At 40.1% G+C, this 13,909-nt stretch overlaps 1 protein-coding gene across 1 annotated transcript in view; it reads right to left on the bottom strand.

The window, feature by feature from the left end:
- The window catches only part of CLTCL1 (clathrin heavy chain like 1), a 109,455-nt gene that overhangs the window by 19,813 nt on the left and 75,733 nt on the right, over positions 1-13,909 (bottom strand). Inside the window, exons 20-22 of the mRNA XM_039242866.1 lie at positions 6,201-6,384; positions 3,869-4,061; positions 3,102-3,259 (exon numbers count right to left, since the gene is read on the bottom strand). Coding sequence (XP_039098797.1) covers positions 3,102-3,259; positions 3,869-4,061; positions 6,201-6,384 — 535 coding nt within the window. The remainder of the gene's footprint in view (positions 1-3,101; positions 3,260-3,868; positions 4,062-6,200; positions 6,385-13,909) is intronic.

Below are 13,909 nucleotides of genomic sequence, written 5' to 3'. Positions count from 1 at the left end.
GTGCTAATCCCAACAAGCACCCACCTCAATGTCCATCACCCATTTTCCCTCTCCCCACCCTCCATGCACCCTTAGTTAGTTCTCTGTATTTAATAGTCTCTTGTGGTTTGCCTTCCTCCCTCTCTGCTTACACATATTTTTTTCCCACTTCCCTTACCCCATGGTCTTCTGTGCAGCTTCTCAAGATCCACATATGAGTGAAAACATATAGTATCTGTCCTTCTCTGACTGACTTATTTCACTCAGCACAATACCTTACAGTTCCATCCACGTTGCTGGGGACAAGGTTTCATTTTTTAACACCTTTATTAATTTTCTGATCATAAAGATAATTGTAAAAGTTATAGTCACCGATGAAAACAAGACTTGGCAAACAAAGGGAAGTGAAAGGAAATGGAATAGTACTGCCCAAACCGTAACCTCAAGTTCTTCACTATCACCACCCGGGATATTTTTCTAGGCAGGCAGACAGGTTCATCATATTGTACATGCAGATTTCACTCAGCTGGAACTTACTTTGAAAGATTTTTCTGTCACAAATATGGCTCTAAATACTTGTAATGGCTGTATTATATTCCACTGATGAATGCTGTTTATTTATTTCCCTTTGTTGGATATTGGTTTTTAATTGTTATTAGTATAAATCATGCTGCAATAATTATTTTTTATAAATTTTTTTTTTAATTTTTTTTTTAATGTTTTTTTATTTATTTCTAGGAGAGAGAGAGACAGCGTGAGCAGGGGAGGGTCAGAGAGAGAGGGAGTCACAGACTGAAACAGGCTCCAGGCTCCGAGCTGGCAGTCAGCACAGAGCTCGACGCGGGGCTCGAACCCACGAACCGCGAGATCATGACCTAAGCGAAAGTCGGATGCTTAACCGACTAAGCCACCCAGGCGCCCCAATAATTATTTATACATAAAGCTCTCTGGATCTTTTCTTCTTTCTTGGGATTTATTTTTACAGCTAGACCTATGAGGCCCATGATTAGGACTATACATATATTTAAAGCTTTTATGCATTAGATGAACTGATACTTTCCTTTGTGCTTTCTTCCACTGCTTATATGCTTAAAAATTCCTTCCTCACACAAAGATTTAAATAAATATTTAAAACTTTTTTTAAGGAAAAAAACTTCTCAACTTTTCTTTTTTTAAATTTTTTTAATGTTTTATTTATTTCTAGGAGAGAGAGAGAGAGAGACAGTGTGAGCAGGGGAGGGTCAGAGAGAGAGGGAGTCACAGACTGAAACAGGCTCCAGGCTCTGAGCTGGCAGTCAGCACAGAGCCCGACGCGGGGCTCGAACCCACGAACTGTGAGATCATGACCTAAGTGAAAGTCGGACGCTTAACCGACTAAGCCACCCAGGCGCCCCTCAACTTTTTTTAAAAACATTTTTATTTATTTTTGAGAGACAGAGACAGAGTACGAGTGAGAGAGGAGCAGAAAGAGAGGGAGACATAGAATCTGAAGCAGGCTTCAGGCTCTGAGCTCTCAGCACAGAGCCCGACGCGGGGCTCGAACCCACGAACTGTGAGATCATGACCTAAGTGAAAGTCGGACGCTTAACCGACTAAGCCACCCAGGCGCCCCTCAACTTTTTTTAAAAACATTTTTATTTATTTTTGAGAGACAGAGACAGAGTACGAGTGAGAGAGGAGCAGAAAGAGAGGGAGACATAGAATCTGAAGCAGGCTTCAGGCTCTGAGCTCTCAGCACAGAGCCCAGTGTGGGGCTCTAGCCCACAAACTGTGAGATCATGACCTGAGCCAAAGTTGGATGCTTAACTGACTGAGCCACTCAGGTACCCCAAAACTTCTCAACTTTTACATTTCATCTGGAATTTTCATTACAAAATTATATGATGAACTTTTAAGCCCTTTCAAAACTCCAAACTGATTTCCAGTTAATTGGCTCTTACTTTGAATTAAAGAATCTGAAGTCCACTTTTGTGTTATTTATTTCAGTAAAGTGTATGTATTCTTTTAAGAGAGGTTAGAATACATTCCCTTATCCCTTCATCTCTATCACTTTTTTCTAGGGGTAACACTTTACCCCAGGAAATAGCAGACTTTACAGTTATTTAGATCTTTTTTTATTTAACATTTTCCATTAAGTTTAGTTTAAACATTTTTGTGTTAATTCTTTTTTTTTTTTAAAAAAAAGCTTTTTTATTTTAGAGAGAGAGAGAAAGGATGAGCAGGGGAGAGGCAGAGACAAAAGGAGAGAGAGAATCCCAAGCAGGCTCTGTGCTGCTCTCACGAACCACGAAATCGTGACCCAAACTGAAATCAAGAGTCGGATGCTTAACTGACTGAGCCACCCAGGCTCCCTGATGTTATTCCTACTTTAAAAAATATTTTTGCGGCACCTGGGGGGCTCAGTCCATTAAGCATCTGACTTTGGCTCAGGTCATGATCTCACGGTTTGTGTGTTTGAGCCCCGTGCCAGGCTCTGTGCTGACACTTCAGAGACTGGAGACTGCTTTGTATTCTGTGTCTCCCCCTCTCTCTGCCCCTCCTCTGCTCATGCTCTATCTCAGAAAATAAATAAACATTAAAGAAAATTTAAAAAATATTTTTTGAGTGCCTGGGTGCTCAGTTGGTTAAGTGGTCAACTTCAGTTCAGGTCATGATCTCATGGTTTGTGAATTCAAGCCCCACATTGGGTTCTGTACTGTCAGTGCCTGATGGGGATTTTCTCTCTATGCTCTCCCCAACTTGAACACTCTCTCTCTCTCTCAAAGTAAACAGACTTTAAAAATATATATACCTTTAAAAAATGTTTTTCCCATTATGTTATTTGATAATCGTTGACATATGGAAAAGCTATTAATGTCCAACACATCTGTTTTACCTGACCAATTACTCTGGTCAATTTAGCCTCCAGTGATAACAGCTAGAACACTGGCATGTAGTCCTGACACTTTCTTCAATATCATTCTGATGTACATAGCCAGTGGCCATAACTCCCATACCAGTGACAGTAATAAAGGACTTATTCACTGTGTGGCTTGTTCCTCAGTGTGATAGATTTGAGCCATTCTAGGGAGCAATCCCTGAACCTGTGTGCAGCAGTTCATGGTCTCCAGGGCATGACCTACCTGCTGGATGTGGGCATTATTGGGTCCATTAATACAATCTTCTAGCTCGGACAGGCGACCGGTTTTAGCCAAGGCAAAAATAAGTTCAGTCTCTATATAGGATTCACGGCCCTTTTTCCTGGCCATCTGTAGGAATTTAACCAGATCCTCCCAATTGTCTAAAGACAGAAAACAAAGATAGGTTAATTCAGAGCTGCTAAATTTAAACAGGAGGCTCAATTCCTCCCATTCTATCCTCAGCTAAGACATTTCATTCCTACTTTGCTTCAGTGAGGGCTTGGGCTCCAGGTAAGGTCTAGAAGGATTTGTTTGCCTGCTAAGTAGAACCCTATCCCAGGTGGGAGAGACAGAAAGGGCAGAACCGCATGGGGGCTGACCCTGAGGATGGGAACCTCCATCTCACCAAGTAAAGACCTCACCAGATGCTTATTCCAGCCCCTGGAGAAGAGAGCACCACAGTCACCTGGAAAGGCCAGAAGCAGCTCTGGGTCTAAGTTTCTGACCTTAAATTTACCACGATAGTGATATCTATTGTGCTTAAACTGTTTAGTCAACCAAAGAACTAGTGTCTGGTTAACAGTCAACTGAAGAGCTAGTGTCATTAACAGAGTAACAGTTATTTCAGGTTCTTTTGAGAAACTTTCACTCAGCAGTGTCTCCAAAATCTCTGGATATGTAACATGTGCAGATCCCTGGGAGGGTGACATCCTTGTCTTGCCAGGCTTCACACCAGTGAGAAGCAGAGCCCTGGGGAGAGGTTCTCTTACTGCTCCTGCTGGCTGCCTGAACAACTTCCAAGTAAGAGGAAGGGTCGTCAGCTCTGATGTAGGAGTCGATGGCTTCCTTCACCAAATCTTTCTGGAGCTGGGCACAGGCCAGTTGACTCCACACGGCAGGTTCATTGCATCTCTCCGCAAACTCATATGCTCGGTCTAGGTTTCCAATGTGCTCAATCAGGACCTAGGGGTTACAAGAAGGCTCTCATCTCCATAACACACAGTGAGCTCCATGGAGCAGATGGATTTTTGTTCAGTTCTACATTTCGCCTAAAGCTGTATGACCATTTCAATTCAGTCCAAAGCAACTGGGCATTAAGTATTTCTTAGATGATGAATGGAGGGAAAGGGCAAGACCTATTGTATAGGAGGAAGATCCATGTGGAGTAGAGACACTCCAACAAAGAGGCATAAAGAAATGGAGACGGCCAAGCTAAGCTTTTTGGGCCAGGAGAAGGTCATGGGAGTTGCCTCCTGATAGTATAATGGGGCATATAGGGTGTAAAAAGGCCCAAAAGAGCTACTGTAGGGAGTGAGATAGCTCATCAGGCAGAAAACAGGCTTCAAAAATGAACTACTGGGGGCTCATTAAGATAAAAAGCTTCTGCACAGTGAAGAAAATAATCAGCAAAACTAAAAGGCAACTGACCCAATGGGAGAAGATATTTGCAAATGACATATCAGATAAAGGGTTAGTATCCAAAATCTATAAAGAACTTATCAAACTCGACACCCCAAAAAACAAATAATCCAGTGAAGAAATGGGCAAAAGATATGAATAGACACCTTTCCAAAGACATCCAGATGACTAACAGACACATGAAAAGATGCTCAACATCACTCATCATCAGGGAAATACAAATCAAAACCACGATGAGATACCACCTTAAACCTGTCAGAATGGCTAAAACTAACAACTCAGGCAATGACAGGTGTTGGCAAGGATCCAGAGAAAGAGGTACCCTTTTGCACTGTTGGTGGGAATGCAAACTGGTGCAGCCACTCTGGAGAACAGTATGGAGATTCCCCAAAATATTAAAAGTAGAACTACCATACAACCCAGCAACTGCACTACTAGGTATTTATCCAAAGCATACAGGTGTGCTGATTTGAAAGGGCATATGCACCCCAATGTTTATAGCAGCACTACTGACAACAGCCAAAGTAGAGAAAGAGCCCAAATGTCCATCGACTGATGAATGGATAAAGATGTGGTATACATATACAATGGAATATTACTTGGTGAATTATTTATCAAATAATGAAGTCTTGCCATTTGCAACAATGTGCATGGAACTAGAGTGTGTTACGCTAAGTGAAATAAGTCAGGGAAAGACAAATATCATATGATTTCACTTGTGGAATTTTAAGATACAAAACATGAACAAAAGGGAAGGGAAGCAAAAATAATATAAAAACAGCGATGGAGACAAACTAAAGAGATTCTTAAATACAGAGAATAAACTGAGGGTTGCTGGTGGGGTATTGGGGGGGAGGGCTAAAGGAGTGAGGGGCATTAAGAAGGATACTTGTTGGGATGAACACTGGTTGTTAAATGTAAGAGATGAACCACTAAATTCTATTCCTGAAATTATTACTGCACTATATGTTAACTAATGATTTAAATTAAAAAAACAAAGAAGAGAAAACAGGCTTATAGGACAGTCTGGAGGGCTGGGGTGCAGCAGTTGCCCTCCCCATATAGTTCTGATCTCAGAGCAAGGCCACAGACTTATGTATGAACCAAAAAGAGGGGCTTCTAGATCTGAGATTTCACAGGGAGGTATAGAAAAATGGTAAGGGAAGAGGCAAGGACATAGAGAATCTTGGTAAGAGAGCAGCTAAAGTGATCTGTCCTGTGGTTTACAATCCATTTGGAAGTAAGACCAGAAAAGTAAAAACCAGACTGGGAGGAAAGGGAAGAGGGTTAAGGGAAGGGCTCTTGGTGGGGTTGAAAATGGGCAGGAGGGCTGGCAGGACTGCTCTAAGGAGTTGAGGCAGCAGAGGATGAAGGACTGCAGCAGTCAGGTGTGAGGGCCCCTGGCAATCAGACACCTCAGTCACCAGGGCTGACCACACAACCTTGCATCAGGTACCCACGTCTAGGGGAATGACCGGGAAGAGGGGGTAACCGCCAGACAGCAGGAGCACCCAACAGAGAAGGAGCCAACAGGCTGGGAAGATGGGTTACTGGTGAGGAGCTGAAAAGAGCACAAGAATGTGAGAGACATATCAGACAACCAGAGGGTATGACACCCTTGGTGATGACAAGGACTGTGGCAGAGGGCACCAGGGTTTAACATGAAAGCACTCAGCAGCTCACCTGGATTGCTGAGGCATTCACGTCAAACTTGCGAAAGATGGCGAAGGCCTCCTCATACAGTGCGCTACTAACGGCGATATTTGCAATGTCTGGGGCATCATAGTTGTCCAGGCGGCTGATGTATTCCATGACCCGCGTGCGGTCTGCTTTGATGGCAGTAAGGATCAGCAGATTCTGGAGATTTCTGAGGAGAAGGGGTGGTCAGCACAGTATGACAGGAATGAAAGCTGTACACAACACTCTTTGGTAGGTTGACCAGCCCAAGACTTCCAATTTAAAAATATTTAAAATACACACACAGGACTCATGAATAGATACAATAGAATATTTATGAAGTATAAGTGGTCCAAAGTCTTGAGAAAGCAAGAAATCGGAGTATCCCAATCACTGGAGGGCTGCTGTGGCTTCTCCAGGAGCTGCCTCTGCTCCCACTTAGCAGGTGCCTATTTTCCCGAACTGTGTCTCTTAGTTCTTTGTGGTTCTTTATAGTTCTACCACATAATTTGTGTAACTAAACAATATAGGTGGTTTTGCATGTTTTTGAACTTTAATCATACTAGATATATTCTTATAAAACTTGTTTCCTTTTCCCTCATTAAAAATGTGGGGAAAAATGAATGTAATGTATATTAAGAATCTAAAAAAGAAAAACAACATGATCATCATTAATTGATTCAGAAAAAGCATCTGACAAAATCCAACACCCAGTAATGATGAAGACTCTCAGCGAACTAGAAATATAAGGAAACTTCTTCAATATGATGCAGGCCATCTACAAAATATCCACAGCTCTCAACAGTGAGAGACCGAAGGCTTCACCCCAGGACCAAGAACAAGACAAGGATATCCATTATCCCCTCTTTTACTCAACATTCTACTGGAGGCTCTAGTCAAGCCAGTTTGGCAAGAAAAATAAATAAAAAGCCTCTAGATTAGAAAGGAAGAAATAAAACTGTCCCTATTTGCAGGCAACATGATTGACAGAAAATTCCAAGGAATCTATAGGAAAAAATCCTAGGACAAATAAGTAAGCTTAGCAAGGTATCAGGATACAAGGTTAACCATTAAATCAGTTGGGGTTCTATATGCTAGCAATGTACAACTGTAAACAAAAAAACCCTTTACCTATTTACCATAGATTCCAAAGCATGAACTATTTAGGTATAAATCTAATAAAACATGTACCTGATCTAGATACTAAAAAACATAAAATACTGATGAGAAAAGTTAGATATCTGATGGAGAGACATACCATATTCACACTAAACACAGGAAAAATAGCAACTGTTCATCCCCAAACTGGTCTACAGATCTTATACAATTCCAATAAAAATTCCAGGAGGTTTCCTTGTCGATAACAGCCAAGGCTGATTCTAAATTCTGAACAAGAATAAAGTTGAATCTTTGACAAAGCAGGAAAGAATATCCAATGGAAAAAAGACAGACTCTTCAACAAATGGTGCTGGGAAAACTGGATGGCAACATGCAGAAGAATGAAATTAGACCACTTTCTTAAGCTATACGCAAAAAACAAATTCAAGATGGATGAAAGACCTAAATGTTAGAGGGAAACCATCAAAATCTTAGAGGAGAATACAGGCAGCAACTTCTTTGACCTCGGCCAGAGCAACTTTTTACTAAACATGTCATTGAAGGCAAGGGAAACAAAAGCAAACGTGAACTACTGGGACTTTATCAAGTTGAAAAGCTTCTGCACAGTGAAGGAGACAATCAACAAAACTAAAAGGCAGCCTACAGAATGGGAGAAGATATTTGGAAGTGACATATCTGATAAAAGGTTAGTATCCAAAATCTATAAAGAACTTATCAAACTCAACCCCCAAACAACAAATAGCCCAGTTAAAAAATGGGCAGAAGACATGAACAGACACCTTTCCAAAGAAGACCTCCAGATGGCTAACAAATACATGAAAAGAAGCTCAACATCATTCATCATCAGGCAAATACAAATCAAAACTACAATGAGATACCACCTCACAACTGTCATGATGGCTAAAATTAACAACACAAGAAACAGGACGTGTTGGTGAGGATCAGAAAAAGGGGAACCCTCTTGCACTGTTGGTGGGAATGCAAACTGGTGCAGACACTCTGGAGAACAGTATGGAGGTTCTCAAGAAACTAAAAATAGAACTACCCTACTGTCCAGCAATTTTATTATTTGGTATTTACCCAAAGGATGCAAAAATACAGATTCAAAGGGGTACATGCACCCCAATGTTTATAGTGGCATTATAAACAACAGCCAAACTATGGATAGAGCCGACATGTCCATTGACTGGTGAATGGATAAAGACGACGGTGTGTGTGTGTGTGTGTGTGTGTGTGTGTGTGCATGTGTGCATGTGTGCGGGCATGCATGCAAATATATATCTTTTATATACACATGCATACACACACAATGGAGTATTTCTCAGGAATCAAAAAGAATGAAATCTTGCTATTTGCAATGATGTGGATGGAGCTAGAATGTATTATGCTAAATGAAATAAGTGAATCAGAGAAAGACAAATACCATATGCTTTCACTCATATGTGAAACAAATCAGATGAACATATGGGAAGTGGAGGGAAAAGAGAAGAGAGGGAAACAAACCACAAGAGACTCAATGATAGAGAACAAACTATGAGTTGATAGAGGGAGGAAGGTGGGAGATGGGATAGATGGGTGATGGGTACTAAGGACGACATCTGTTGTGAGGAGCACTGGGTTTTATATGTAAGTGATGAATCAAAGAATTCTAATCCTGAAACCAATATTGTACTGTGTGTTAACTACTAACATTTTAATTAAAAAAAAAAAAAAAGAATAAAGTTGAAGGAATCACACTACATGGCCAAGTGAGTTTTGACATGCAAAAGGAATTCAATGCAGAAAGGACCCAACAAATAATGCTAGAATGACTGGATATCCATATGAAAAAAAAATGAACCTCAAGCTTAAGTTCATACGTTGTTGGATTCCAGACCACAGATCTAAAGGTAAAATGTAAAACCATGAAACTTTTAGAAGGAATTCAGAGAGAATCTTTGACCTGGGATTAAGCACTGAGTTCTAAACACCAAAACACAATCTATAAGAGAAAAGTTTATGACTTGGACTTGACAAAAATGAAAACTTTTCATCTATAAATGGTGCTATTAGGAGAATAAAAAGACAAGCTCCACACTGGGAAAAGATACTCACAAATCCCATATAAACAAAGGGCTTGAATTCAGACTGTTTAAAGAACTCAAAACTTAACACTGAAAAACCAAATAACCCAAATAAAAAAGAGGCAAAAGATTTACACAGACTCTTCACCAAAGAGGATATATGGATGGCAAATAAGCACAAGAAAAGTTGTTTAACATCATTACCCATTAGGGAAATGCAAATTAAAACCACAATGACATCCCACTATACACTTATTAGAATGGCTAAAATTAAAAATACCAATAATACGAAGTGCTGGTGAAGATGTAGAACAACTGGAATTCTCACACACTGCTGGTGGGAATGCAAAATGGAACAGCCACTCTGGAAGACAATAGTTTGGCAGCTTCTTAAACAGTTAAACATACATATACCAAATGGGTCAGCAAAAGCTAGGTATGTTCAAACAAAGATCTGGGCACAAACATTTATAGCAGCTACATTTATAGGCACCCCAAACTGAAAGCAATCCAAGTGTCCTTAGATGAGCAAGCAAATATGCAAGCTATTGTACATTCATTGAACACAACACTATTCAGCAATAAAAGAGAACAGATTATTGATGCTGGATAAATCTCAAAGACTGTGTGAAAGAAGCCAGGTCTCAAAAGATTACACACCATGTGATACCTTTTACATGACATTCTTGAAAAGACAAAACTAGAATGAGTGATAAATGACAGATGGGTGACTGTTAGGGGTACAGGAACTGCTACTGTAAAGGGTAGCTTGCACAAGTCAGTTTCACAGAGTGAGGGATCTGTTCTGTACCCCAACTATAGTAGTTACTTTCATGAATCTAGGCATGTATGAAATTCCTAGTACTGTACATTCTTCACAAAAGGCCAATTTTATTGTATAATAATTAAGGAGAAGGAGGGAAAAAGAAGGGAAAAGTATTAAAAATTAGGTCCAAGATTCACCCATGCTGTTGGATAAGCATTCATTTCCACTGTGACATGGTACTTCACTATACGACAGTACCACAGCCCTTTTACTGATGGGGGTCTGGATTGTTCTGAGATCTTTGCTACTGGAAACTGCTGTTTTGTGCATTCTTGCACATGTCTCCTGAGATATGTGAGCCCAGTTTATTCAGGGTTCAGAACGAGGAGTGAAAACACCTTCTATCAAGTATTGCTTTCCGAGGAGAACAAAACATTCCCAACAGGGCATGTAAGAGGCCCAATTGCTCAACATTCTCATCAAGAGTGATTAGGAGAGCTAGATCCCTGCTGCTCTGCAGGAGGAAAGGGACAGTATACAGTGGCCAGACTGTGCTTCCTTGATGGCTGATGAGGCTGCAGTCCTGCCTGAGACTCATGGGGCTGTCTCTCCTCTTGCTGAAGGACCATTCAAGTGCTTTGCTAAGTTTTCTATCAGGTTGTTATCAGGAGTTTTTCTTTTATTATATGTTCTCCATACTAGTTTTTGTTGCTTCTGTATGTTGCAAATGTCATCTCTGCTTGTAGCTTCCCTTTTTCTCATCTTATTATGATAAAGTTCTTAAGTTTAACATAGTCCTATTTTGCTAGTTTTTCACAAATGGTTTATGTATTTTTGCAACTGACTTAAGCATTCATTAGGCCACAAATATATTTTTCTTTTAAACATAAACTCTAAAAATATTATAGTTTGACTTTTACATTTAATCTTTATATGGTATAGGACAGGGGTCCAGTTTTAACTTTCACCTATATGGATAATCAATTGTCCCAACATTATTTGCTGAAAAGTCTAGTATTTCCATCTGTATAGCCAGCTATTACAAATAAATGCTTTACATATGTGTGGGCATATTTTAGGGTTCTCTGCTCTACTATTATGGTCTATTTTTCTACTCCTTGCACAAACCACCACATCTTTTTTTTTTTTTTTTTTTTTACAAATAGTTTATTGTCAAATTAGTTTCTACATAACACTCAGTGCTCATCCCCAAAGTGCCCTCCTTCATGCCCATCCCCCCCTCCCCCCCACATCCATCAGTCCTCAGTTTTTGTCAGCATTCAAGAGTCTCTCATGGTTTGCCTCTCTCCCTTTCCCCCACCATTTCCGCCCTTCTTCTCCCCCTTGTTCCTCCGTCAAGTTCCTCCTAATCCTCCTATACGTGCAAACATATGATATTTGTCCTTCTCTGCCTGACTTATTTCGCTCAGCATAACACCCTCAAGGTCCATCCATGTTGCTACACATGGCCAGATTTCATTGTTTCTCATTGCCATGTAGTATTCCATGGTATAGATAAACCACATCTTCTTGATCCATTCATCTGTTGATGGACACTTAGGCTCTTTCCATGTTTTAGCTATTGTGGAGAGTGCTGCTATGAACATTGGGGTACATGTGCTCCTATGCCTCAGCATTTCTGTATCCCTTGGGTAAATTCCTAGCAGTGCTATTGCTGGGTCATAGGGGAGTTCTATTGTTAGTTTCCTGAGGAACCTCCACACTGTTTTCCAGAGGGGCTGTACCAGTTTACATTCCCACCAACAGTGTAGGAGGGTGCCCGTTTCTCCACATCCTCGCCAGCATCTAGAGTTCTCTGATTTGCTCATTTTAGCCACTCTGACTGGCGTGAGGTACAAACCACCACATCTTAATTTAATTTTATAATTATTCTAGATCAGAGTAAGTACCCTGTCATCCCAAAACTTACTCCCACATCTTGGGTGATTTATTATTGATTTATTATTTGTGTTAGCAACATCTTCACTATTCTTGACCTTTTATCTTTTTGATTTAAAATTTATATTTTTTGAAAAATTTTAAATATTTAATTTTGAAAGGGAGAAAGGAAAAGAGAAGGAGAGAGAGAGAGAGAGAGGCAAAGAAAGAAAGAGATAGAGAATCCCAAGCAGACTCTGCACTGCCAGCACAGAGCCCAATGTGGGGCTCAAACTGAGGAACCACAAGATCATGACCTGAGGGGAAACCAAGAGTCAGATGCTTAACCAACTGAGGCACCCAGGCACTCCTGATTTAAAATTTAAAATCTTCTTGTCAAGTTTCATAAGTAAACAGAGAGTTTTAGGTATTGCAATGAATCTGAGTGATGTGGGTAAAACTAATGTCTTTCAAGATGATGTGATCATTCATGAATTTATATCAAGCTGTTTATCATAGTTGAGTGGACAGACTGTAGAAATTCGCTTTCATTTATTTGTCTTCTGATATTTTTCTTTAAAAACCATGTTTACTTGTTCAATATATGTAAATTCTTTCCAATAAGCTTATAATTCACATTTTTTAAAATGTTTATTTTATTTTTGTGAGAGAGAGAGAGCACAAGCAGGGGAAGAGCAGAGAGAGAGAGGGAGACACAGAATCTGAAGCAGGCTCCAGGCTCTGAGCTGTCAGCACAGAGCCCGACTCAGGACTTGAATTAATGAACTGTGAGATCATGACCTGTGCCAAAGTCTGACACTTAACTGACTGAGCCACCCAGGCACCCCATAATTCATATTTTTAAAGAAAGTTTATTTTCAGAGAGAAAGAGAATGAATAGGGGAGGGGTAGAGAGAAGGACAGAGGATATGAAGCAGCTTCTGCGCTGACAGCAGAGAGCCTGATGCATGACTCGAACTCATGAACTATGAGATCATGACTTGAGCCAAAGCCAGATGCTTGAACCAACTGACCCACCCAGGTGCCCCAAGCTTATAATTCACATTAATTGTCACTAGTTATACTGTTTTTATTTATTTTACGGAATATATTTAGTATTGCCTTTATACCTTTTAATATATTCCTTTTTTATGTATTCTTAAATTTTTTTTCAAGTTTATTTATTTATTTTGAAAGCAAGCAGGGTAGAGACAGAGAGAAAGATGGGAGAGAGAGAATCCCAAGCAGGCTCCACACTGCCAGTACAGAGCCTGATGTGGAGTCTGAACTCATGAACCATGAGATCAAAATCTGAGCTGAAATCAAGAGATGGATGCTTAACCAACTGAGCCATCCAGGCACCCCTCATGTACTTTTTAATGTACTCATTTTTTAAAAAAGTTTGGCCCCTCAACGCAGGGCCCAAACTCACGACCCTGAGACCAAGACCTGAGCTAAGATCAAAAGTCGGATGCTTAATGACTGAGCTGCCCAGGCACCCCTACTATACTCACTTTTTAAGCTAACTGTTCTATTAATTACCTGGAGAGGTATGTTAAGATCTTCCCATATGGTGAATTTGCCTGTGTCTTCTTGCAGTTTTGTCATTTTTTACCTTATATATTTTGAAGCTCTATTTTAGGTATATCCAAGTTCAGAATCATGTCTCTGGTGAACCGAATATTTCATCATTATATACAGCAGTCTCCCATGTGGGTAATACATTCCAAGATCCCCTAGTAGGGGCTTGAAACCACAGACAGCACCAAATCATATTTTTTGATATTTTTCCTGTACATACTACCTATGATAAACTTTATTTTATAAACTCCAGGCACACTAAGAGATTAACAATAATAATAACATGGAACAATTATAACAATATAATT

The sequence above is a fragment of the Hyaena hyaena genome, unplaced genomic scaffold (genome assembly GCF_003009895.1).
Source record: "Hyaena hyaena isolate Hyena2069 unplaced genomic scaffold, ASM300989v1 scaffold_219, whole genome shotgun sequence".
NCBI lineage: Eukaryota > Metazoa > Chordata > Mammalia > Carnivora > Hyaenidae > Hyaena > Hyaena hyaena.
This window is presented reverse-complemented; position numbering and strand designations above follow the sequence as displayed.